Source organism: Thunnus thynnus, chromosome 8 (genome assembly GCF_963924715.1).
Source record: "Thunnus thynnus chromosome 8, fThuThy2.1, whole genome shotgun sequence".
Lineage (NCBI taxonomy): Eukaryota > Metazoa > Chordata > Actinopteri > Scombriformes > Scombridae > Thunnus > Thunnus thynnus.
The window spans coordinates 2,285,031-2,310,173 of NC_089524.1; the positions used below are offsets into that span (position 1 = coordinate 2,285,031).

The 25,143-nt window shown below is 37.1% G+C and overlaps 4 protein-coding genes across 4 annotated transcripts; all 4 read right to left on the minus strand.

The window, feature by feature from the left end:
* Positions 1-1,148: 1,148 nt before the first annotated feature.
* On the minus strand, positions 1,149-7,722 carry LOC137187301 (interferon-induced protein with tetratricopeptide repeats 1B-like). The gene is made up of 2 exons (XM_067596108.1): positions 7,425-7,722; positions 1,149-4,513 (listed from the first exon to the last, which is right to left on the minus strand). The coding sequence occupies exons 1-2, from the start codon at positions 7,427-7,429 to the stop codon at positions 3,202-3,204; spliced, it is 1,317 nt and encodes a 438-aa protein (XP_067452209.1). The 5' UTR covers positions 7,430-7,722; the 3' UTR covers positions 1,149-3,201.
* Positions 7,723-9,589: 1,867 nt separating this feature from the next.
* On the minus strand, positions 9,590-10,337 carry LOC137187303 (interferon-induced protein with tetratricopeptide repeats 1-like). Its single transcript, XM_067596110.1, has one exon. It carries the CDS (start codon positions 10,323-10,325, stop codon positions 9,684-9,686), a length of 642 nt encoding a protein of 213 aa, XP_067452211.1. The 5' UTR covers positions 10,326-10,337; the 3' UTR covers positions 9,590-9,683.
* Positions 10,338-11,288: 951 nt separating this feature from the next.
* Positions 11,289-15,686, minus strand: LOC137187302 (interferon-induced protein with tetratricopeptide repeats 1B-like). The gene is made up of 2 exons (XM_067596109.1): positions 15,073-15,686; positions 11,289-13,419 (listed from the first exon to the last, which is right to left on the minus strand). The coding sequence occupies exons 1-2, from the start codon at positions 15,075-15,077 to the stop codon at positions 12,084-12,086; spliced, it is 1,341 nt and encodes a 446-aa protein (XP_067452210.1). The 5' UTR covers positions 15,078-15,686; the 3' UTR covers positions 11,289-12,083.
* A 379-nt stretch (positions 15,687-16,065) lies between these two features.
* On the minus strand, positions 16,066-22,326 carry LOC137187304 (interferon-induced protein with tetratricopeptide repeats 1-like). The gene is made up of 2 exons (XM_067596111.1): positions 22,223-22,326; positions 16,066-18,902 (listed from the first exon to the last, which is right to left on the minus strand). Exons 1-2 carry the CDS (start codon positions 22,300-22,302, stop codon positions 17,591-17,593), a joined length of 1,392 nt encoding a protein of 463 aa, XP_067452212.1. The 5' UTR covers positions 22,303-22,326; the 3' UTR covers positions 16,066-17,590.
* Between the last annotated feature and the right edge of the window lie 2,817 nt (positions 22,327-25,143).

Sequence of the window (25,143 nt, forward strand, 5' to 3'; positions counted from 1 at the left end):
CAACTTTTCAAGTGTGTCGTAAAACAACAGTCAGGAGCCCAAATGAACAGTGAAACCTGTTTTTTCTTACTGTAATCATTCCTCCTGTTCATACTGACCATTAGAAGATCCCTTCATAATGCATTTACAATGGAAGTGATGGAGGACAAAATCCACAGTCCTCCCTCTGTGCAAAACTGTATTTAAAAGTTTATCTGAAGCTAATATGAAGCTTCAGCGTTCAAATGAGTCAAATCAAATAGATATCTTTCAAAGTTACAGTCTTTTTAGTGCCAAAGTCCCTCTTTTTGTTACTATACTTCCACCTGCAGCTCAACAGGGAAACACTGTCCGAGGAAACACAAAGAGGGAATTTGATGCTAAAAAGACTGTAAATGTGTCAGATATCCACTTGATATGACTGACTCAGACTGCTGAAGCCTCATATAAGCTTCACATCAACTTAAATTAAGTTAAATGCATTTTTGCACTAAATGACTGCGTGTGTGTGTATATAACAGTCAGAGGGACCAAACCAGTACTTTTACTTTAATACTATAAGTACATTTTGTTGCTAATACTTATGTTCTCTAACATTTTTCATGCAGGACTTTTACTTGTAATGGAGTATTTTTACATTATTGTATTTCTACTTTTACTTAATTAAAGGATCTAAATACTTCTTCCTTCACTGGTGCATTTACACACACAGCAGCGTAACTTAATTCATTATTTATTTACCTCCTAACACGCCAACCAGATCGTTCAGGATCTATCAGTAATGAATGTTCTGTGTGGTCAGCTGTTATACACAGATACCAAGTTTATACAGTGAAATTATCAGTAATAAAGCTGGCTGGCAGGATGAATCTTGAGCTCCATCACAGCTGTCGGGACATTTTTTATTTTTAAGTATCTAAAAGTCCAAACTCTGTTTCCTCTGCAGAGTTTCCTCTGACTTGTCAAGTTCATAATTAGTTTTCAGTTTTGCTGCTTAAATGCAAAGTCTCACAATATTTCCTGTATTGACATCACTGTGTCCATTGAAGCCTTTACTGACCTAATCATTAAAGTAAATCATTAAACAAATATCATTTTATTGAATAATAATTAACAGTAGTTGTTGCCTCATTGGGCAGATGGGTGTATCACTACACACAGCCAACAAAGATTAAGCTCTGGGTGACCTTGGCTTAACCTCAGATCTTTTCAAGTCCTAGAAACGCCCTCATCCAATACTTGTTTTTGTTGACTTTTTCCTTCGTATTACAGCTGGACTTCATACTGAGCTACAGTAACAGTTCACTAAAATACAGTAACATCAGTCAAGCTGTTTAAATGTCACCTGCAAAATGTCACAGAAAGAGAAACAGAAATATGTTGTTGTTTGTTTTGTTGTCGTCTTGTAGCTACACTGGTCCAATGAAATAATGGCCACGCATCATACAGATGTCTTTTGAAGATTTATTTAATCTCTTTTTCATCAGTAGACTCTGTGAAAACTACAAGAAAATAAAAGACATAAAAAGTTTCATCTCTCAGTCTTTTTTAAAGTTTTTTTTGACTAGTGTCCATTGATAAACAGGCCCAAACACGTTGGCAGAACAGTAATGTGATGAAATCGAATAGAATTACTGAAAATGTTTCACATTGTCCATGTAAAGGCACATCAGCATACATTATACACAAAATTTTAAATATTCATTACACTCTAAATTTAAATAAAACCTTACATGATGAGCACTAAAAAAATTTAAACAAGCATTATTTTAAGGTGGTATATTTTAGACAAATACACTTTTAAATAAGATGTTAAATACCCTTTTAACATCTTATTTATATTACATTTTTAATGACTGTATGAACTCAAATAAACATGAATTTATAACAGAAACATGTCTCTGAGACAGTTACACCTTTGGAGATTCTTTCATTATATCTTTATATACCAGGGGCCTATTGTCTCATAATGCGTCCGTGCAACCAGACGACATTGAAAACAGCACGACAGGAGAAGTACAACAATTAAAAACATATAAAATAATAACGCCACAGACTGCAACAGAATGAGGTTCAACAACATGACAGATATGAAACTATCACCTCTAAACTTCCCTCAAATATAAATACAGCAGTGATCACTCAGGTGTTGAAACTTAACAAACATACCAAAGATCCTATTCAGTCACCTCTTGTTAATCAATACAGATACATAAAGGCCAGACAACTTGGACATTTCTATAGCAGAAAAGTTTTTTCTTCTATTGTATCCAATCTAATGTAAACTTCAAAAACAGTGCCAAGAAAAAGACAAAATCAACACACCAGTTATATAGAAACACCATGGTTATATATGAGTCCAAGAACATCTGATTAAAACCTGAACATTAAAGTACATAACATGATTATGGTAATGACATTTTAAAAGACCATCTCAGTGCTTTTAAATGATTCAGCTTGTTTCCTACAAATCACATAAACTCTATTACTGCTGAGCATCTTTTCAGAGTGAATTTATAGGCTTTACAGCTTTATATGTTATATTTTTCATCTTCCTTCCAGCAGTCTTTGCTTTTCATTAATTTCAATATAAAGTACAAAGTTACAAGAATGACACCATTTTACATAATTAAACTTCATTACCTCCCATAAACAACTGACTGAATAGGATGAGCTAAATTTCCTTGGCAGAATAGATTGTAGATCCTACAGCTGTCCCTCTACATCACTAAATGGGAAGGGTGACTGCCAGGGGACCTAGTAGTTCATGTCATCGTGTCATGTTTTTTGTAATATGTATTTTTATTGTCATGCCCTTTGTAAAATGCCCACTTTGAAAAAATGGAGACAGTGATAAATAGTCATGTGACTCAGATGTATTTATCACACCTGTTCGCTCCTAATAAAATCACAGTAAAATCATCTCAGTGTGCGGTGGTTAATTTTGATTTTCACCTTATATGTTCCTGCGACCAAACCTGATTGGGGAAAAACATTTCTGAAGTCACCATCAAAACAAAAATTGAAATTGATGGCATCCTCTGTGGATCTGTTGGTTCTGTATGCAAACTGATGAGGGTCCAGGCTGTCTGGGATGTTGTCTTTAAAGATGTAATCATTTCTGTAACTTCCACAAATCTTTTCTGCAAGTTTTCCTGATGTGCATAAAATCAGAATGATGAATATGTACAGATTTTTTCAATAAATCTACTAGATTTAGGATTACTGAATTCCCAGGAAAACCATTAACTCCTCTATTAGTATATTTTGTTGCCTGTCCTTTTCTTCAACTCTCTCCAGAAGTTTGATGCTGTTCTCTCGATAGTAGGATTGTTGTGGTATCTCTGCTGCCTTCTTGTGATATTCTCGTGACCTGTGGCTATCTTTTTGACCGAAGTATAAATATTTTGCGTAGCTGTTGTAAAGCATCTGTTTCCCTGCAGGTTCCAGATCCATTTCTAGCAGTTTCTGGTAAATCTGCTTAGCTTCAGCCAGGCGGTGACCGAACTTTGCGTATATATTTGCAAGATCAATTTTCTTGACAAGTGCTGAATGAGGATAAAGAGAAATCACTTCTTTATGGAGACTGATTCCTCTGTCTATCATGCTTTGCGTTACGTATCCATACTTGGCGAAAGCAATCCTCCATCTGTAGCAGAGTGCAGCACATCTCCTCAGGTAACGTTCATCTGGATGTTTTTCCAGAGCTTCCTCTGCAAGAGCAATAGCCTCATCAACAGATACATAGTTTCTGTAAACCCATAATAACACTTTGATACCACTGTAGCTGCTGACAGGATTTCTCAAAACCTTTCTGGCTAACTCACATGCTTCATCTTCAATTCTTTCTCCTTTCTTACCACACTGATCAAGGTAGTGAACAGAAAGGTACAAGTTCTCTGGATCCTGTTCCTTGGCCATTTTAATTTTCTCCAGGATGTCTTCCTCCACTGGTTCGTTGCTGTACTTTACAGCATTCACTAATGCTATGACATAGCTGGTGTTCCACTCCACCATGTCTGGCTGCATCCTGATGGCTCTCTGGAAGTAATCTGCAACCAGAAGCTTTTTGTCTCTGCCGAACTTCATCAGGGTCCAGGCTTTTTCAGCGTAGATCTCTGGATGGAGCTCATCCTGAGATGGAGATGGGTATTCTTTCAGCAGGGTGTCGACCTTTGACAGGTAAGTCTGACACTCTGCTTGTTCTCCCAGGTGGTGGTGCAGCCAAGCCAGGTTCCCGTAGTTCACCGCCAACCAGGGACCTTCATCTGAGACGGTGTTTCTTGACCGGCGGAAGGCCTCTGTGGCCCTGCTGAAGAAACACTGGGCGTCTTCAGTGAAGCCCAGCTGGTAGTGAATAAACCCCTGCAGGTTGTAAATGTGACCCAGCCAGCTGTTTCCCTCCTCTGTGCCAATGTCCTCCAGCTTCTCCTTGAGACGGAAAAGTTTGGACCTGCTGAGGTCGATGTCCCAGGTGAAGTGACACTCCAGGGCCTTCAGTTTGGCCTCCAGTGTTGACTGACTCTGAGCAGCACTGATAGAGAATAAAAAATATCAAATATTAAAAAATATCATCAGCATGTTAATATAATGCTCTGAGGCCTGATATGTTTGGGTAACCAGTGTTTATCTCGTGTTGTCAGAAAGGCTAGGCTGTTCAGAATAGGTTGATTTATGGTCATTTGCACCAATGCACCACCTGCTGGCACACTGATTAATACTCCTCATTGGCAACAGAGAGGTATCAGGCTTGATGAGTGGAGTGTGGCAGCATTAGACCAAATAAATCCAGGTGGTGGTGTGCATTTTTGACATACTGTAAGTAGTTTTCTGCTCTTTGAAGTGTTTATCTTCCATGTATACTTATGTTCTAAGTATGGTGCAATGTAAATATGGTAATTATGCCACATGGTAGATTCCTCTTTCCTTGTCTTTTCTCTTGTGCATTAATATATTATCTTTACATAGCAGATGTTTGATTTATATTGCTATTTACTGTTCTTAGAATGACAGAAGGGTACAATTTCTTTGTTTAGTTAATGATAGGTATAGTATTTTAATTGATTGAGCGTTACTAATTAAGTGCCAAATCATCAGTGATCAGCTGCCATGTCCAGCTAAAGGCCACCAGGTGTCACTGTTGGTTTCCTCAGTGAGATTACCCTGTTAAGAGTTAGTTTGGTGAGAGATAGTAGTACTGAAACTGAGGTTTTAGGCCACTGTAGTCAGGTTTTGGTGGATAAAATTATTTTAATGTTTATTTGATACTAGATCTACTTTGGTGATATTACATTCATCTCCATAGCCATAGCTGCAGTATGTGTTAATATTTGGATAAGTTGCCAGTCATTACTAATCAGTAAGCTGATTTATTTGTTTGTGTTGAACCACACCCACATCAATAAGGAAGACAAAAAAAACTCATCAGAGTCTCCAGTCTTGTGTCGTTACCGACACTCAGTGGTGAGCGTCAAACATCCATCAGCTTGCAACTTAACGTTGAGATACATGTGCAGGGAGGGAAGAAATGGAGCAAGGAGCATTGAGTGGACAGGAAGGTAATAAGGAAGAAGTGAATGAGGGAGGAATGGATGGCAAAATAAGTTTAAGAGGAGAGAAAGGAAAAAATATGAAGGGAGCTACAGAGGGAAAGAAAATAAAAGAGTAAAGGTAGGAAAGTACATTTACATACATTTACATTTTTCATTTAGCAGATGCTTTTATCCAAAGCAATGTACATATGAGACTGATACAACACAAGCAGGGATCTTGTCAGGAGACAACAACACGAGTAAGTGCCATAAAGCTGAACTTTGAGCTCAATAGGATGTAGATGCCAACAGGCAGTGCAACAAGTCAATGATTAGAGTGCATAGAAGCATGTTTTTTTTTTTTTTTGTGGGTTTTTTTTGTTTTGTTTTTCTTGTTTTTTCTCTACCTACAGTCCATCAAGTGCAGAGGTGTTCGCAAAAGAGCTGGGGCTTTAGTCTTTTCTTAAAGATTGAGAGGGACTCTGCAGATCGAACAGAGTTTGTTAACTCGTTCCATCACCGAGGAACTACAGAGGAGAAGAGTCTAGCTAGTGACTTAGGGCCCTGTTGTAGTGATGGTACCAGGCGCCTTTCATTGGCAGAGCATAATGGGCGGGAGGGAGTGTACACCTGAATGAGGGAGTTCAGGTAGGCAGGAGCCGTTTCAGTTGCTGTTTTGTAGGCAATTGTCAGGGTTTTGAATTTGATGCAGGAGGTAGAAAAAGTAAGGTAGAAACCATAGCAACGGTCGCTGAGGATCATGGGTAGGCTAATGTAGCTGCTTCCGCTATCGTACAAAACTGACAAAAATACTTGATTTCTAAACCAAAATTGCACGGTCTTTTGAATTTGGTTTTCTGGATTTTCAATGGGAAACAAAAAAGGAATAGATCACGTGATTTCGTTTTTCGTTTAAAATGAAAAAAGGAAAAAACCATGTGACTTCAGTTTTTGGTTTCATACGCAAAAACTAATTGGCTGAATGTCCACAGACCTGCTCGATATTCAATCCAAAAAGGAATAATGATAAAACGAATCAGCAAAAACTAAAAACTGGCCGGGTTTGATTGGTTTTTCGTTATTTGATTCTGACACCAAAAACGTTTTTTTGTTTTTTGTTTTGAAACAAAATAAATAACAGAAATAACAGATTAACTGTTTTTTGGGTTTTGAATAACAGATGAATTATGAATTATACGATGATACCTGGACCAACAGGACACAAACATATGATTTCACTTAAAAGTATGACTGTTTGCCTTTATTGAATTGATGGCATTAATAAAGTTCAAAATTATCTCAAAAGTGATTTTGTGGCATTTTTATACCAGTATGAATATTGAGTTGATGAGTTTGATGGGTCATTGTTCTAAAACAATAATAATTAGATAACTTGTTTAATTTCCATGGGTACACAACAACCTGACGTATATATAGTAACTATTATTTGATACAAATACATATTTATTTTGCAGTAAAATCATCAAATGTAAAAAGTGGCTCATGTTACCCTGTTCTCCCCTACTTGCTGCCGTGTCAAAAATGTCTGGGTTGGTGGAGTTGCACAAAGTGACTCATGACCTCAGTATGTTTTTAAAATCCTGACCATGGTCCTTGTTGAAAGGTCATTTGGAAGATAGACCAAAAGCAAGAAACATAAAATATAGTAAAAGGGAGGCAACTAAAGGCAAAAGAAGGAACAGAGGAAATGGAACAGGAAAACGAAAGTAAGAGCTCTTACTTTCGTAAGAGCCGCTGCCACGTTCTTTAGAGAACTGCTGTCACGTGGCAGCACCGACTGATAATAAAAACATCGTCATCAACTTGCAAGATCCATAATGTTAATATTTTGGGCTTTGATGCTCTAAAATAAGACATTTTTATACATTTTGAACTGCAGAAGCAGCTACTCACCTCATTATCCTGCTGTTTCCTAAACTCAGTATTTCTCTAAGTATTATCTGAAGCAGCTTTTGGGTTCGCTGGCATAAAGTCAGTAGTTATTGTCCAACTTATGCTTTGCTGTGTGTTGTGAGCATAATATTCATACTGAGGCAGAAAGACGGCAAACAGACTGCAGCGGGTTACAAACCTGCAGAAACTCCGCTTCATGAACGTACAGAGAGACAAGAGGAAACATGGAGACTGAAACTTTAAGAAAATATTACAAAAAACTCGAGCTCCCCCTGGTGACTTTTGAGGTCAGCAAATTCGCGCGAATAAAATCGAGATGAAAATTCACCTGTGGTTCATTCGCAGGAATCTTAACTTTCGTTTCCCAGCAATAGAAACTTAATGCCTGACTGCCCAATTAAAAGATTCACAATATGTTACGCTTGTCTTAAAACAACAGTCAGGAGCCCAAATGAACATTAAAACACGTTTTTCTTGCTGTAATCATTCCTCCTGTTCATACTGACCATTAGAAGATCCCTTCATAATGCACTTAGAATGGAAGTGATGGAGGACAAAATCCACAGTCCTCCTTCTGTGCAAAAATGTGTATAAAAGTTTATCTGAAGCTAATATGAAGCTTCAGCGTCCAAATGAGTCAAAACAAGTAGATATCTTTCAATGTTACAGTGTTTTAGTACCAAAGTCCCTCTTTTTGTTACTATACTTCCACCTGCAGCTCAACAGGGAAACACTGTCTGAGGAAACACAAAGAGGGAATTTGATGCTAAAAAGACTGTAAATATGGCAAATATCCACTTGATATGACTAACTCAGATTGGGAGAAATGATCACAGCAAGAAAAATGTTTCAATGTTCATTTTGGCTCCTTACTGTTTTTAAGACATACTTGAAAAATTGTGATCTTTTAATGTTGGCAGCAGTTTTCCAAAGTTGAAGTTTGACATCTATCAGTGTTTTGTGTGCAGTGCTGCAAAACTGTGTAGAGAACATGAATATCTTGTAAATTAACCACAAAAACAAACATACATTAGATTTTATAGTGTTTACTTAATAGTATTAGTATAGTGTACAAGTTTCTACCCACATAATCAGTTCCACTTTACTATTATATTCAGGTTATACATCATATTAATCTTTACATTTCTCATCAGACAGTTTTATTTTTTGCTACTACAAAGCTTACAGCAAAGCAAATTTCATATAAAGTCCATTATGTTCTTATATAAACTTCAAAAACAGTGCTAAGAAAAAGACAAAATCAACACACCAGTTATATAGAAACACCATGGTTATATATGAGTCCAAGAACCACTGATTAAAACCTGACCATTAAAGTTCATAACATGATTATGGTAATGACATTTTAAAAGACCATCTCAGTGCTTTTAAATGATTCAGCTTGTTTCCTACAAATCACATAAACTCTATTACTGCTGAGCATCTTTCCAGAGTGACTTTATAGGCTTTTAATGTTCTTCTTCCTTCCAGCAGTCTTTGTCTTTCATTAACTTCACTATGATGTTAATATATATGTACTGATTGGGGAAAAACATTTCTGGAATCAGTGGCTCTTCACACTTTGCAACTTTATTGGTCAATGATACAAATTCACAAGTTCACAACAGTTCATCAAAAAAAAAGAAAAAATGTGTGGATTAACTGTGACCTGATTGCTGCGGTTCCATTGGAATAAACTGATTGAGATGCAAATTTTTTATTGAAACAGACAATCTACTAATCACATTTCACTCCACGCACTGATTGACCAGGTTAATATACTTCTCTCTCGATCCCTCGGCTTTGAACTTCCTGTCCAACCACATTTACTACATCAGGTTTTTTTCTGCAAATAACTACAGATCTCACAGACGAATTCAGCTCCCATTTGTATGAAGTTAAAATTTGGAAACTTTCAACTTGGTGCCTTTTTTTGGTGTCGGTAATCAGTCCTGTGAGACCTGCTATCCCAAAGATCTTTGATGGGTGTTTCACTCACGTCTGCTCAGAAATTGGGCTGGATCGTGTTTTTTTTTTAATTGGGTTGAGCTTCACTTTCCATTTAAAAATAATAATGAGTAATAATAATAATAATAATAATAATAATAATAATAATAATAATAATAATAATAATAATGATGAATGAATGATAATAATAAGAAGTAATCATTTCTGTAACTTCCACAAATCAGAATGATGAATATGTACAGATTTTTTAGGTAATGTTGTACCTTCACTTTCTTCTAGATTTAGGATTTTCTAGACCCCCAGGTTGGCCAGGAACTCCTCTAATTCTCTAGGCCTTCGGCTCCTGTTTGTTTTTTTAATCCTCATCAGAACTTTGATGCTGTTCTCTCGAAAGAAGGATTTGCATGGTATCTTTGCAGCCTTCATGTAATATTCTTCTGACCTGTTGTAATCTCGTTGATGAAAATCTAAGTATTTTGCATAGCAGTGGTAAAGCATCTGTTTCTCTGCAGGTTCCAGATTGCTTACCAGCAGTTTCTGGTAAATCTGCTCAGCTTCAGCCAGACCGTGATTTGACTTTGCATGTATATTTGCGAGGGCTATTTTCTTCAGAAGTGATGATGATGGATGAGGGTAAAGAGGAATCACTTCTTTATGAAGACGGATTGCTCTTTGTATCTTGCTTTGCTTTACACAACTGTCCCTATCGAAAAGGATCCTCCATTCGTAGCAGAGTGCAGCACACCACTTCAGGAAACGTTTACCTGGATGTTTTTCCAGAGCCTCTTCTGCCAAATCAACAGCCTCATCAGCAGATACATATTTTCTATAAACCCATAATAACTCTTTCAGACCACTGTAGCTGCTGACAGGATTTCTCAAAACCTTTCTGGCTAACTCATGTGCCTCATCCTCAATGCCCTCTCCTTTCATAGCACGCTGCTCAAGGTACTGAGCAGTAAGGTACAAGTTCTCTGGATCCTGTTCCGTGGCGAGAAAAACATGTTTCAATGTTCATTTGGGTTCCTGATTGTTTCTGTGAACTCATTTTAATGCTGGCAGCAGTTTTCCAACGTTGTAGTTTGACGTTTATCAGTGTTTTGTGTGCAGCGCTGCAAAACTGTGTGGAGAACATGAATATCTTGTAAATTAACCATGAAAACAAACATACATTAGATTTTATAGTTTTTATTTAATAGTATTAGTATAGTGTACAAGTTTCTACCCGCATAATCAGTTCCACTTTGTGATTATATTCAGGTTATACATCATATTAATCATTACATTTCTCATCAGACAGTTTTATTTTTCACTACTACAAAGCTTACAGCAAAGCAAATTTCATATAAAGTGCATTATGTTCTTATATAAACTTCAAAAACAGTGCTAAGAAAAAAACAAAATCAACACACCAGTTATATAGAAACACCATGGTTATATATGAGTCCAAGAACATCTGATTAAAACCTGACCATTAAGGTTCATAACATGATTATGGTAATGACATTTTAAAAGACCATCTCAGTGCTTTTAAATGATTCAGTTTGTTTCCTTCAAATCACATAAACTCTATTACTGCTGAGCATCTTTTCAGAGTGAATTTATAGGCTTTTAATGTTCTTCTTCCTTCCAGCAGTCTTTGTCTTTCATTAACTTCACTATGATGTTAATATATATGTACTGATTATAAAGTTCAGTTTTATAACCTTGTCTTCATCCCGTTTACACACACGCGCAGCTGTCGCTGTCGTCTTCACCATAGCAACGATCACTGAGGATCATGGGTAGGCTAATGTAGTCGCTTCCGCTATCGTACAAAACTGACAAAAATACTTGATTTCTAAACCAAAATTGCACGGTCTTTTGAATTTGGTTTTCTGGTTTTTCGTTGGGAAACAAAAAAGGAATAGATCACGTGATTTCGTTTTTCAATTTTGGTTTAAAATGAAAAAATGAAAAAACGATGTGACTTCCGTTTTTGGTTTCAAACACACAAAACGAATTGGCTTGATGTCTGCCGACCTGTCCGATATTCAATCCAAAAGGGAATAACGATAAAATGAATCGGCAAAAGCCAAATTCGTTATTTGATTCTGGTCCTGTTTTGAAACAAATAACAGATTTACCATTTTTTTGGTTTTTGAATTACAAATTAATTACGAATTATCCGATGATACCTGGACCCTGTAGACTGAGGTTTGAATCGTTTGTTTTTTCAGTACAATTGACACAGACAGAAACCGGAAACGTTTTTTTGTTTTTTAAATTTTGGGCAAAAAACAAAAAGTACAAATTCAGCTTGATTTCTTGTTTTCTGTTCTCACCTGGAACCTTTATTTTGAAGAGTACAGTGCAAACATAATTGACAGAGCACACTGGCCAATCAGAAACAAGGGGGCACTGAAGGCCCACCCACCAATGAAAACAAACATTGAGTGGTAAATTTGTTTTGTCAGTAAGAACAGAAAACCAAAAAATTGAGCTGAATTTGTGTTTTTTGTTTTTTGCCCAAAATTTAAAAAACGAAAAAACCAACTTGTTTCTGGCTTCTGCCTGTGTCAACTGTACCGTAACAAACAGTTCAAACGTACCTTGGTCCTGTAACTTCCACAAATCTTTTCCTCAAGTTTTCCTAATGTTTTAAAATCAGAATGATGAATATGTACAGATTTTTAAGGTAATGTTGTACCTTCACTTTCTACTAGATTTTGACTTTTCTAGCCTGGCCCGCTTGGTCAGTAACTTCTCTGTTTTTCTACACGTCGGGCTCCTGTTTCTTATTTTAATCTTCCTCAGAGCTTTGATGCTGTTCTCTCGATAGTAAGATTGGTGCGGTATCTCTGCTGCCTTCGTGTGATATTCTATCGACCTGTTGTAATCTCGTCGAACAAAGTTTAAGTGTTTTGCGTAGTAGTTGTAAATCAACTGTTTCTCTGAAGGTTCCAGGTCCATTTCTAGCAGTTCCTGGTAAATCTTCTCAGCTTCATCCTGGCTATGATTTGACTTTGCGTATATATTTGCGAGGGTTATTTTGTTCAGAAGTGAATCAATGTACAGAGGAATCAATTCTTTATGGAGACTGATCCCTCTGTCTATCGTGCTTTGCTTTATGCGACTGTCCCAGGCCAAAACAATCCTCCATCTGTAGCAGAGTGCAGCACATCTCTTCAGGTAACGTTCATCTGGATGCTTTTTCAGAGCCTCCTCTGCCAGAGCAACAGCCTCATCAACAGATACATAGTTTTTGTAAACATTTAATAATACTTTGATACCACGGTAGCTGCTGACAGGATTTTTCAAAACCTTTCTGGCTAACTCACGTGCTTCATCTTCATTTCTTTCTCCTTTCTTAGCACGCTGCTCAAGGTACTGAGCAGCAAGGTACAAGTTTTCTGGATCCTGTTCCTTGGCCGTTCTCATTTCCTCCAGGATGTCTTCCCCCACTGGTGTGTCGTTGAACCTAGCAGCATTCACTAACGCTATGATACGGCTGGTGTTCCAGTCCACCATGTCCGGCTGCATCCTGATGGCTCTCTGGAAGTAATCTGCCACCAGAGGCTTTTTGTCTGTGCCGAACTTCATCAGGGTCCAGGCTTTTTCAGCATAGATCTCTGGATGGAGCTCGTCCTGGGATGGAGATGGATATTCTTTCAGCAGGGTGTTGACCTTTGACAGGTAAGTCTGACTCTCTGCTTGTTCTCCCAGGTGGTGGTGCAGCCAAGCCAGGTTCCCGTAGTTCACCGCCAACCAGGGACCTTCATCTGAGCCGGTGTTTCTCGACCGGCGGAAGGCCTCTGTGGCCCTGCTGAAGAAACGCCGGGCATCTTCAGTGAAGCCCAGCTGGTAGTGAATGTACCCCTGCAGGTTGTAAATGTGACCCAGCCAGCTGTTTCCCTCCTCAGTGCCGATGTCCTCCAGCTCCTCCTTGACACATAAAAGTTTGAATCTGCTGGGGTCGATGTCCCAGGTGAAGTGGCACTGCAGGGCCTTCAGTTTGGCCTCCAGTGTTGACTGACTCTGAGCAGCACTGATGGAGAATAAAAATAACTAATATTAAAACACATCATCAGCATGTTAATATAATATGTTCTGAGGCTTTGATATGTTTCGTTAGCCAGTGTTCATCTCATGTTATCAGAAAGGCTAAACAGTTCAGAATAGGTTGATTCAATGTCATTTGCACCAATGCACCACCTGCTGCACTGATTAATACCCCTCATTGGCAACAGAGAGGTATCAGGCTTAATGAGTGGAGTGTGGCTGCATTAGACCAAACAAATCCAATTGGTGGTGTGCATTTTTGACATATTGCAAGTAGTTTTCTGTTTGTTATTCTTTGCAGTGTTTATCTGCCATTTATACAGAATATTGTACTAAGTATGGCGTTATGTAAATACAGTAATTATCATGCCACATGGTAGATTCCTCTTTCCTTGTCTTTTCTCTTGTGCATTAACATTATCTTTACATAGTAGATGTTTGATTTATATTGCTATTTACTGTTCTTAGAATGACAGAAGGGTACAATTTCTTTGTTTAGTTAATGATAGGTATAGTATTTTAATTGATTGAGCGTTACTAATTAAGTGCCATGTCATCAGTGATCAGCTGCCATGTCCAGCTAAACGCCACCAGGTGTCACTATTGGTTTCCTAAGTGAGATTACCCTGTTAGGATTTAGTTTGGTGAGAGAAAGTAGTACTGAAACTGAGGTTTTAGGTCGCTGTAGTCAGGTTTTGGTGGATAAAATCATTGAAATGTTTATTTGATACTTATTTTACGATGCTGATATTACTTTCATCTCCATAGCCATAGCTGTGGTATTTGTTAATATTTGGATAAGTTGCCAGTCATTACTAGGCAAGGCAAGTTTATTTGTATAGCATATTTGAACAACGAGGCAATTCAAAGTGCTTTACATAGAGCATGAAAGGCACTAATCACTAAGTTAATTTTCATATCGCTTCTCCTTTATTACTTTGTGTTGAAGCACACCCACACATCAATAAAGAAGACAAACTCATCAGAGTTTCTACACGTGGCGAGCGTCAAGCATGAACTGAAAGACAAGAAAGATGAAATAAAGAAACAAAGACAGGAGACAGAATGAGGGAAGGAAATGAGGAAAGATGGATGAAAGCAGAACTGTAGCTACTGAGGAAGATCTTAAGACATTATTACACTTAAATGCTCCTGGAGGGTTTTAATGGCTGATTCTGATACTTTTTACAATTTTTTTTTTACATTGTTAGGCAAAAACTGGAAAAAAGTGGGATAAATTTTACAGAAAATAACTGATAAGTTATCATAACAATAAGCAAAAGAATGATAATTATATTAAATAGACAGAAAATAACATTTTATAGACTTGTCTATAAAATGAGAAATGTCTTTGGGTGTGGTGGATTTACATCAGGTGATTTGTGACCTCATCCTTGTTGAAAGGTAATATGGAAAAAGCAAGAATCATAAAATATAGTAAAAGGGAGCAAACTGAAGGCAAAAGAAGGAACAGTAGAAATGGAACATGAAAAATAAAATAAGAGAGGACTCAGCAGCACTGACTGATAATAAAAACATCATCATTAACTGGCAAGACCCATAATGTTAATATTTTGGGCTCTGATACCCCAAAATAAGACATTGTTATACATTTTGAAGTGCAGAAGCAGCGACTCACCTCATTATTCTGCTGTTTCCTTCACTCAGTATTTCTCTAAATATTATTCTGAAGCAGCTTTTGGGTCCGCTGGCATAAAGTCAGTAGCTGTTGTCCAACTTCTGCTTTGCTGTGAATGTTCTGATGTTGTGCATGATATTTATAATGATGCAGAAAGGACTTCGGACTTCTAGAACAGGCGGCTGTTCGCTGCAGCGAATTACAAACTTGCAGAAAGTCTGCTTCGTCAACGTAGAGAGAGACGAGACGCCCTTAGTGAGTTTTAAGGTGAGCAAATTCGCGCGAATAAAATTCACTTCTCGCTCATTCGAATGAATCTTAACTTTCGTTTCCCAACAACAGAAACTTACTGCCAGACTGCCCAATTAAAAGATTCACAATCTGTCACGTGAGTCTTAAAACAAACAGTCAGGTGTCCAAATGAACATTTAACATGTTTTTCTTGCTGTAATCATTCCTCCTGTTCATACTGACCATTAGAAGATCCCTTCATAATGCACTTACAATGGAAGTGATGGGGGACAAAATCCACAGTCCTCCTTCTGTGCAAAAATGTATTTAAAAGTTTATCTGAAGCTAATATGAAGCTTCAGCGTCCAAATGAATCAAATCAAGTAGATATCTTTCAATGTTACAGTGTTTTAGTACCAAAGTCCCTCTTTTTGTTACTATACTTTCACTGCAGCTCAACACTGTCCGAGGAAACACAAAGAGGGAATTTGATGCTAAAAAGACTGTAAATGTGGCAGATATCCACTCGATATGACTAACTCAGACTGGGGGGAATGATTACAGTGAGAAAAACATGTTTCAATGTTCATTTGGCTTCCTGATTGTTTCTGTGAACTCAGCTTAACGTTGACAGCAGTTTTCCAAAGTTGCAGTTTGACGTTTATCAGTGTTTTGTGTGCAGTGCTGCAAAACTGTGTGGAGAACATGAATATCTTGTAAATTAGCCATGAAAACAAACATACATTAGATTTTATAGTTTTTATTTAATAGTATTAGTATAGTGTACAAGTTTCTACCCACATAATCAGTTCCACTTTGTGATTATATTCAGGTTATACATCATATTAATCATTACATTTCTCATCAGACAGTTTTATTTTTCACTACTACAAAGCTTACAGTTAAGCAAATTTCATATAAAGTCCATTATGTTCTTATATAAACTTCAAAAACAGTGCTAAGAAAAAACAAAATCAACACACCAGTTATATAGAAACACCATGGTTATATATGAGTCCAAGAACATCTGATTAAAACCTGACAATTAAAGTTCATAACATGATTATGGTAATGACATTTTAAAAGACCATCTCAGTGCTTTTGAATGATTCAGCTTGTTTCCTACAAATCACATAAACTCTATTACTGCTGAGCATCTTTTCAGAGTGAATTTATAGGCTTTTAATTGTTCTTCTTCCTTCCAGCAGTCTTTGTCTTTCATTAACTTCACTATGATGTTAATATATATGTACTGATTATAAAGTTCAGTTTTATAACCTTGTCTTCATCCCGTTTACACACACGCGCGGCTGTCGCTGTCGTCTTCACCATAGCAACGATCACTAAGGATCATGGGTAGGCTAATGTAGTCGCTTCCGCTACCGTACAAAACTGACAAAAAAACTTGATTTCTAAACCAAAATTGCACGGTCTTTTGAATTTGGTTTTCTGGTTTTTCGTTGGGAAACAAAAAAGGAATAGATCATGTGATTTCGTTTTTCAATTTTGGTTTAAAATGAAAAAATGAAAAAACGATGTGACTTCCGTTTTTGGTTTCAAACACACAAAACGAATTGGCTTGATGTCTGCAGACCTGTCCGATATTCAATCCAAAAGGGAATAACGATAAAATGAATCGGCAAAAGCCAAATTCGTTATTTGATTCTGATCCTCTTTTGAAACAAATAACAGATTTACCATTTTTTGGTTTTTGAATTACAAATTAATTACGAATTATCCGATGATACCCGGACTCTGTAGACCGAGGTTTGAATCGTTTGTTTTTTCAGTACAATTGACACAGACAGAAACCGGAAACGTTTTTTTTTTTTTTTTAAATTTTGGGCAAGAAACAAAAAGTACAAATTCAGCTTGATTTCTTGTTTTCTGTTCTCACCTGGAACCTTTATTTTGAAGAGTACAGTGCAAACATAATTGACAGAGCACACTGGCCAATCAGAAACAAGGGGGCACTGAAGGCCCACCCACCAATGAAAACAAACATTGAGTGGTAAATTTGTTTTGTCAGCAAGAACAGAAAACCAAAAAATTGAGCTGAATTTGTGTTTTTTGTTTTTTGCCCCAAAAAACGAAAAAACTAACTTGTTTCTGGCTTCTGCCTGTGTCAACTGTACCGAAAAAACAAACAGTTCAAACATACCTTGGTCCTGTAACTTCCACAAATCTTTTCCTCAAGTTTTCCTAATGTTTTAAAATCAGAATGATGAATATGTACAGATTTTTAAGGTAATGTTGTACCTTCACTTTCTACTAGATTTAGGATTTTCTAGACTTCCAGCTTGGCCAGTAACCTCTCTATTTCTCTACACTTTAGGCTCCTGTTTTTTTCTTTAATCTTCTTTAGAACTTTGATGCTGTTGTCTCGAAAGAAGGTTTGTTGTGGTATCTTTGCTGCCTTCATATGATATTCTATCGACCTGCTGTAATGTTGTCGATCATAGTTTAAGTATTTTGCGTAGCCATTGTAAAGCATCTGTTTGTCTGCAGGTTCCAGATCCATTTTTAGCAGTTTCTGGTAAATCTGCTTAGCTTTAGCCTGGCCGCGATTGGACTTTGCGTATATATGTGCGAGATCTCTTTTCTTCACAAGTGACCCATGAGGATAAAGAGAAATCACTTCTTTATGGAGACTGATTGCTCTGTCTATCATGCTTTGCTTTACATGACTGTCCCTGGCAAAAACAATCCTCCATTTGTAGCAGAGTGCAGCACATCGCTTCAGGTAACGTTCATCTGGATGTTTTTTCAGCGCCTCCTCTGCCAAATCAATAGCCTCATCAACAGATACATAGCTTTTGTAAACCCTTAATAACGCTTTCATACCACTGTAGCTGCTTACAGGATTTCTCAAAACCTTTCTGGATAACTCTCGTGCTTCATTGTTAATTCTTTCTCCTTTCTTAGCACGTTGCTCAAGGTTGTGAACAGCAAGGCACAAGTTCTCTGGATCCTGTTCCTTGGCCATTCTCAATTTCTCCAGGATGTTGTCTTCCACTGGTTTGTCGCAGTGCTTTAAAGCCTTCACCAATGCTATGACATAACTGGTGTTCCACTCCACCATGTCCGGCTGCATCCTGATGGCTCTCTGGAAGTAATCTGCCACCAGAGGCTTTTTTTCTTTGCCGAACTTCATCAGGGTCCAGGCTTTTTCAGCATAGATCTCCGGATGGAGCTTGTCCTGGGATGGAGATGGATATTCTTTCAGCAGGGCGTCGACCTTTGACAGGTAAGTCTGACTCTCTGCTTGTTCTCCCAGGTGGTGGTGCAGCCAAGCCAGGTTCCCGTAGTTCACCAACAACCAGGGACCTTCATCTGAGACGGTGTTTTTCGACCGGCAGAAGGCCTCTGTGGCCCTGCTGAAGAAACGCCGGGTGTCTTCAGTGAAGCCCAGCTGGTAGTGAATGTACCCCTGCAGGTTGTAAATGTGACCCAGCCAGCTGTTTCCCTCCTTGGTACCGATGTCCTCCAGCTTCTCCTTGAGACGGAAAAGTTTGGACCTGCTGGGGTCGATGTCCCAGGTGAAGTGACACTGCAGGGCCTTCAGTTTGGCCTCCAGTGTTGACTGACTCTGAGCAGCACTGATGGAGAATAAAAACAACAAATATTAAAACACATCATCAGCATGTTAATATAATATGTTCTGAAGTGTGATATGTTTGAGTAACCAGTGTTCATCTCATGTGGAGGGAGGGATGGAAGAAATGAAGAGGGAAACAAGGGATGAGCAAATAAGAATCTGAAGGAAAAAGGATAAAGAAAGGAAGGCAGGGAGAAGACAGACGGAAAAGCCAAAAGTGAATGAAGTTAAGAAATGGAGAAATGAGCTGAAAGACAGAAAGGATGAAATAGAGAAATAAAGAGAGGAGATGAGAACAGAATGAGGGAAGGAATGGATGGGGGAAGGAGGAAAGAAAGGAGAGAAGGAACTCAGTAGAGAATGAGGGAGGAACTGTAGAAAGATGGCTGAAGGTACTGAGGAAGGTTTTCAATGGGGGAAAGTACATTTACTCAATTGCTGTCCTTAAGTACAATTTTGAGGTACTTTAACGTTACTTGAGTATTTCCAGGTGATGCTACTTTATACTTCCACTTCACTTCATTTCAGAGGGAAATATTGTACTTTCTACTCCACTACATTTATTTGACAGCTTTAGTTACTTTTCAGATGAAGATTTGACACAATGGATAATATAACAAGCTTTTAAAATACAACACATTGTTAAAGATGAAACCAGTGGTTTCCAACCTTTTTGTCTTTTGACGTCTTACAAAAAGCAGTGTGTAGTCGGGGTCACATTTCACATGTCTATGAGTTGTTTACAGCTCCACCAAATAGTGATTTTTCCCTCTAAACTTCTCACATGCTTTCATTTCAATAAATGTTCAAATGATCCAATATTTCAGCAAAAATCAAAGATGAGAGAAAAAGTCCAAAAACTGAAAACAGATTTGTGTATCAGAACTTTGTTTTTTCTTCTTTCCTCTCCCATTAATCATCTCACGACCCCTCAGATTTATCTGCTGACCCTTTGGAGGGGCCCGACCCCTAGATTGGGAACCACTGGACTAAACTAGCTAACTGTATATAAAGTAGTTGAAACTAGCTCCACCTCCAGCAGCTACAACAGTAACATGCTGCTCTAACACTGATGCTTGAGTATTAATAATCTAATGATGTCATATATAATAATATATCAGTCAGAGGGACCAAACCACTACTTTTACTGCAATACTTTAACTACATCAAGCTTATAATACTTATGTACTTTTACTGAAGTAGAATTTTTCATACAGAACTTTTTCTTGTAATGGAGTATTTTTACATTGCCGTGTTGGTAATCTTACTTCAGTAAAGGATCTGAGTACTTCTTCCACTACTGAAGGTCTTATTAAAACATTTTTACATTACTCACGCTGAACTGTAACAGAAGAGCTAACATCATCAGAATGCACATAACTTCAGGTTGTTCACTGGAACAAGGACAGGATGATTATTTCCCTGCTTTGTTTTATAAGAAATATTTAATTGTCTAAAATCCAAAATGTCCTATACCGTCAATTTTCATATAGTAGTAATGGCCATGACTTTAATACTAGGCATGTATCAAAAGGTTATTTTTCACAAAACTAATGCAAGGCAATGTGTTATGCACAGAGGAATGAAAACATTTAACACATTTAACAAGTAAAACTGTTTTTAAGCTGCTAATTCCTGTACTTCCAATAAATTTCGGTTAAAAATTGTCTCCAATTAGAACATGTTTTGTAACAGAATACGTATCTATATGATCATTAAAGAGGAAGTTCTTAGTCACTATATATGTTGTTTTTAGGCATACAACTACTATTTTTGAGCTGTATCCAATTCTTTTATTTACTATTATTATTATTGTTATTGACTACATGAAAAGTGCTTCACAATTCTTACATATAAAACCTTTAAAGAATTGTTAAGTCAAATTTATTAAGAATTTTTGCAAATTAGCATCTACCTATGAACCCAAATATAATAAGAAACAAACAACTTTACACTTTTTTCTGTTTTTTCTTATAACTTGTACCAAATTGCACCATACTAAAAAATAATTATTAAATACCTGCAAATTACTCCGAAAAGTCCAGGAAATTGGTATAAAATTAAAGTAACTGTAAAATAGAGCATTACAGTTTTACATGTTTTTTTTTTTGTTCCTGTTTGCCATGGATTTTATCATACTATTGTTTTGCATTATAATGTAATGTTAACTTGTGTGGCCCCCAGAAAGAGTAGATGATACATTGGCAGTGGCTAATGGGGATCCAAATAAATAAATAAAATAAAATACACTTAATCAACACATGGTGGGTTGTAATGGCTGGTTCTGATACTTTTTACACTCATGTTTGACTGTTTTACCCTAATACTAAAGTAAAATAAAAATGAGGGGAAAAATTAATATAAATAAATAAATTATTATGATTATTATGATTATTATTATTATTATTATTATTAATGATAATAATAATCAGGAGAAGTACAAGACGAATAATAAATAATTTAAAAAATAGAAAAAATATAATTTTCAACCCAATCACAAGAATAAAATATTGGCATTGCAAGTTCCTGCAAATCACGAATACGTTGAATGTCTACGTTTCAATGTTGGCCGTTATCAGTTGAATAATTATGTTTTGTTAAGTGGTTGTTAAGTGTTACTGTGGTTAAGGTCTGGTTAGGTTTAGGCAAAAAAAAAAACACTTGTTTGAGGAAAGATCATGGTTTGGGTTAAAATAAAAAATAAAAAAATAAAAACGCCTGAAAATGTCCCAACGTCTCTAAAAAAAACCCGGTTTTAAACGGGAAGCAGGTTGTGGTCTCAAGGTGCTGTCTGCTGATTCAGTCTCTTCCCAACCACCCAACCCCTCCGCCTCTTAATAGGAAAGTCAGCTCATATAGATGGCATCAGAAATACGTCACTTTCCCTATATTGTAGAAATGTTGATATGTAGCCTATTAAATGTATTGAAACGTGGAGATTCCACGTGTTTGCAGAAACGTACAATGCCAACATTTATTCTGGCAACCAGGCTGTAATTTTACAGACTTTGTTTGGGTGTGGTCGAATTGCACCGGGGGCTCATTATTATTATTATTCATCTTTATTTTTGAATTCCAAACTGTGGCGTTGGTTGCAAGGAAAGTCAGAAGACAGAAAAAGAACAAGAAACTAGAGGAGAGCAAAGTAAATTAAAAAAGAAGGGAGGGGATGGAGCCAAAGAAGGAAGGAAGTAAGAGAGAACTCTGCAGCGCTGACTGATTATAAAAACGTCGTCATTAACTTGTAAGATCCATCATGTTTATACTTTGTGCTCTGATGCTCTAAAATAAGACGTTTTATATACTGTCTGAACTACTCACCGCATTATCCTGCTGTTTTCTCTTAATATTACTCTGATGCAGCTTGCTGCGATGTTGAGCACACGTCTTTGCATGAACATGTTGATGTGCAAATAACTTTTAGAGGCGGGGCCATGCGAACAGACAGCAGTTCGCTGCAGCGAACAGAGAGGTATGGAAGCCCCTGTCCGCCAATGTGATGAAAAAAAAATCCTATTCTATTCTCAATATAATGAGAAACTTATTTCTCAAAATAATGACTCAGTGGCATAACAGCTGTAGATGGCTTTGCTCGGTCATTTTCAAGTTAATTCATGCACTGAACAAATTAACAAATAGAACAAAGGTTTCAAAGTCAATAAGAAAAAATGCGACTGTAAAAATGAATAAAACTGAGGATTATGATACCTTGTGATGTCCCCTGTCATATTGGAGTATTGGTGTCTTGAGACTTTTTTAATAGTAAGCAGGCAGCAAATAGGCAGAAATAACAATAAGACTGAATACCAGTTTACCATGAGTAAGAGCAATAAGAAGAAATGCTACAGTTAAAATGATCAAAATCTGGGACTGTAAATCAATTAAAGACCATTTAATTCTCTGATTCATTTTCATTTCATTTTCCCCTATTTGTCAAATTGTTCAGTTCATGAATTTGCTTGAAAATGAGAACAATACCATCTACAGCTGTTATGCCATTTAGTCATTATTTTGAGAAAGCTTCTCATTACAGTGACTTACAGGATCTTTTTTTTTCATCACATTGGCGGAAATGGGCTTCCATACAGACGAGAGGGAACATGTAGACATATGAGAGACACTGTGACAAAATAACACAAAATACTCAAGCTCCTCCTGCTGAACTTTGAGGTCAGCAAATTCGCACGAATAAAATCGAGATGAAAATGTGCTTCTCGTTCATTTGAAGGAATCTTAACTTTCGTTTCCCAGCAATAGAAACTTACTGCCTGACTGCCAAATTTAAGGATTCACAATTTGTCAAGTGAGTTTTAAAACAAACAGTCAGGAGCCCAAATGAACGGTGAAACATATTTTTCTTGCTATAATCATTCCTTCTGTTCATATAGCAAAGCAAATTTCATATAAAGTACATTATCTTCTTATTTAAACTTCAAAAACAGTGCTAAGAAAAAAACTAAATCAACACACCAGTTATATAGAAACACCATGGTTATATATGAGTCCAAAGACATCTGATTAAAACCTGACCATTAAAGTACATAACATGATGAAGGTAATGACATTTTAAAAGACCATCTCAGTGCTTTTAAATGATTCAGCTTGTTTCCTACAAATCACATAAACTCTATTACTGCTGAGCATCTTTTCAGAGTGAATTTATCAGTTTTTATTTTTTCTTCTTCCTTCCAGCAGTCTTTTTCTTTCATTAACTTCACTATAATGTTAATATATATGTACTGATTGGGGAAAAACATTTCTGGAATCAGCAGCTCCTCACATTTCACATGCAACTGTGTTGGTCAATGATGCAAATTTGCAAGTTCATAACAGTTCAGCAAAAAAACAAAATTGAAAAATTATGTGGATTAACCGTGACCTGAATGCCATGGTTCCATTCAAATAAACTGATTCAGATACAATTTTTTTTTAATGAAACAGACAATCCACTAATCACATTTCACTCCACGCACTGATTGACCAGGTGAGGTTTGAAATTCTCTCCTGATCCTGTGGCCTCGAACCTTCTGTCCCACCACCAACTACAGAGCTCACAGGTGAATTCAGCTCTCATTTGTATAAAGTTAAAATTGATCAACTTTCGACCCTGTCCTTTTATTTGCGTTGCCAATCACTCCTTTGAGACCTGTTATCCCAAAGTCTTTTGATTGGCGCTTCACTTGCAAGGAAATTCTTATATGGAGGCGGATTGTTCTGTGTATTGTGCTTTGTTTTAGGCACCTGTCGCAGAGTGCAGCACATCCCTATGTTTTTCCAGAGCCTCCTCTGCCAAATCAATAGCCTCATCAACAGATACATGGTTTCTGTAAACCCATAATAATGTTTTCATACCACTGTAGCTGCAGACAGGATTTCTCAAAACCTTTCTGGATAACTCACGTGCTTCATCTTCAATTCTTTCTTCTTAGCACGCTGCACAAGGTCTTGAACAGCAAGTTCTGTGGATCCTGTTCCTTTGCCATTCTTATTTTCTCCAGGATGTCTTCCTCCACTGGTGTGTCACGGTGCTTCACAGCATTCACTAATACTGTGACATGGCTGGTGCTACACTCCACTCCACACCAGGTGTCACTGTTGGTTTCCTCAGTGAGATTACCCGGTTAAGATTTAGTTTGGTGACAGAAAGTAGTACTGAAACTGAGGTTTTAGGTCATTATAGTCAGGTTTTGGTGGAAATATTTATTAAAATGTTATTTGATACTTATTCCACTTTGGTTATATTAATGTATTAATGTCATCTCCATAGCCATCACTGTTGTATTTGTTAATATCATTTGGATAAGTTGTCAGTCATTACTTTTCAGTAAGCTGATTTTCATATTGCTTCTCTTTTATTTGTTTGTGTTGAACCACACCCACATCAATAAAGAAGACAAAAAAACTTATCAGAGTCTCCAGTCTTGTGTCCTGACCGTCAGTCAGTGGCGAGCGTCAAACATCCACCAGTTTGCAACTGAACTTTGAGATCCCTCATTTACACATGTGCACTCTGTAGTGTCCCCAAAATAACTTCACACATCAATGGTCTGCTGTTGGTTATACTACAACACTTAGTTTGGGAAAAAATACGGTTAGGGGTTATTGATTATTGTTTGAAGTATCTCTTTTCGGTGTTGCACTTTGTAGCCGGTCCCTGCGAACTCGCCTCACAGCTGGCTTTACATGGAGAACAATGTTATTTGTCCAGCTGTTTTGGTGAAATTAAGGTTGTAGCTCATTGT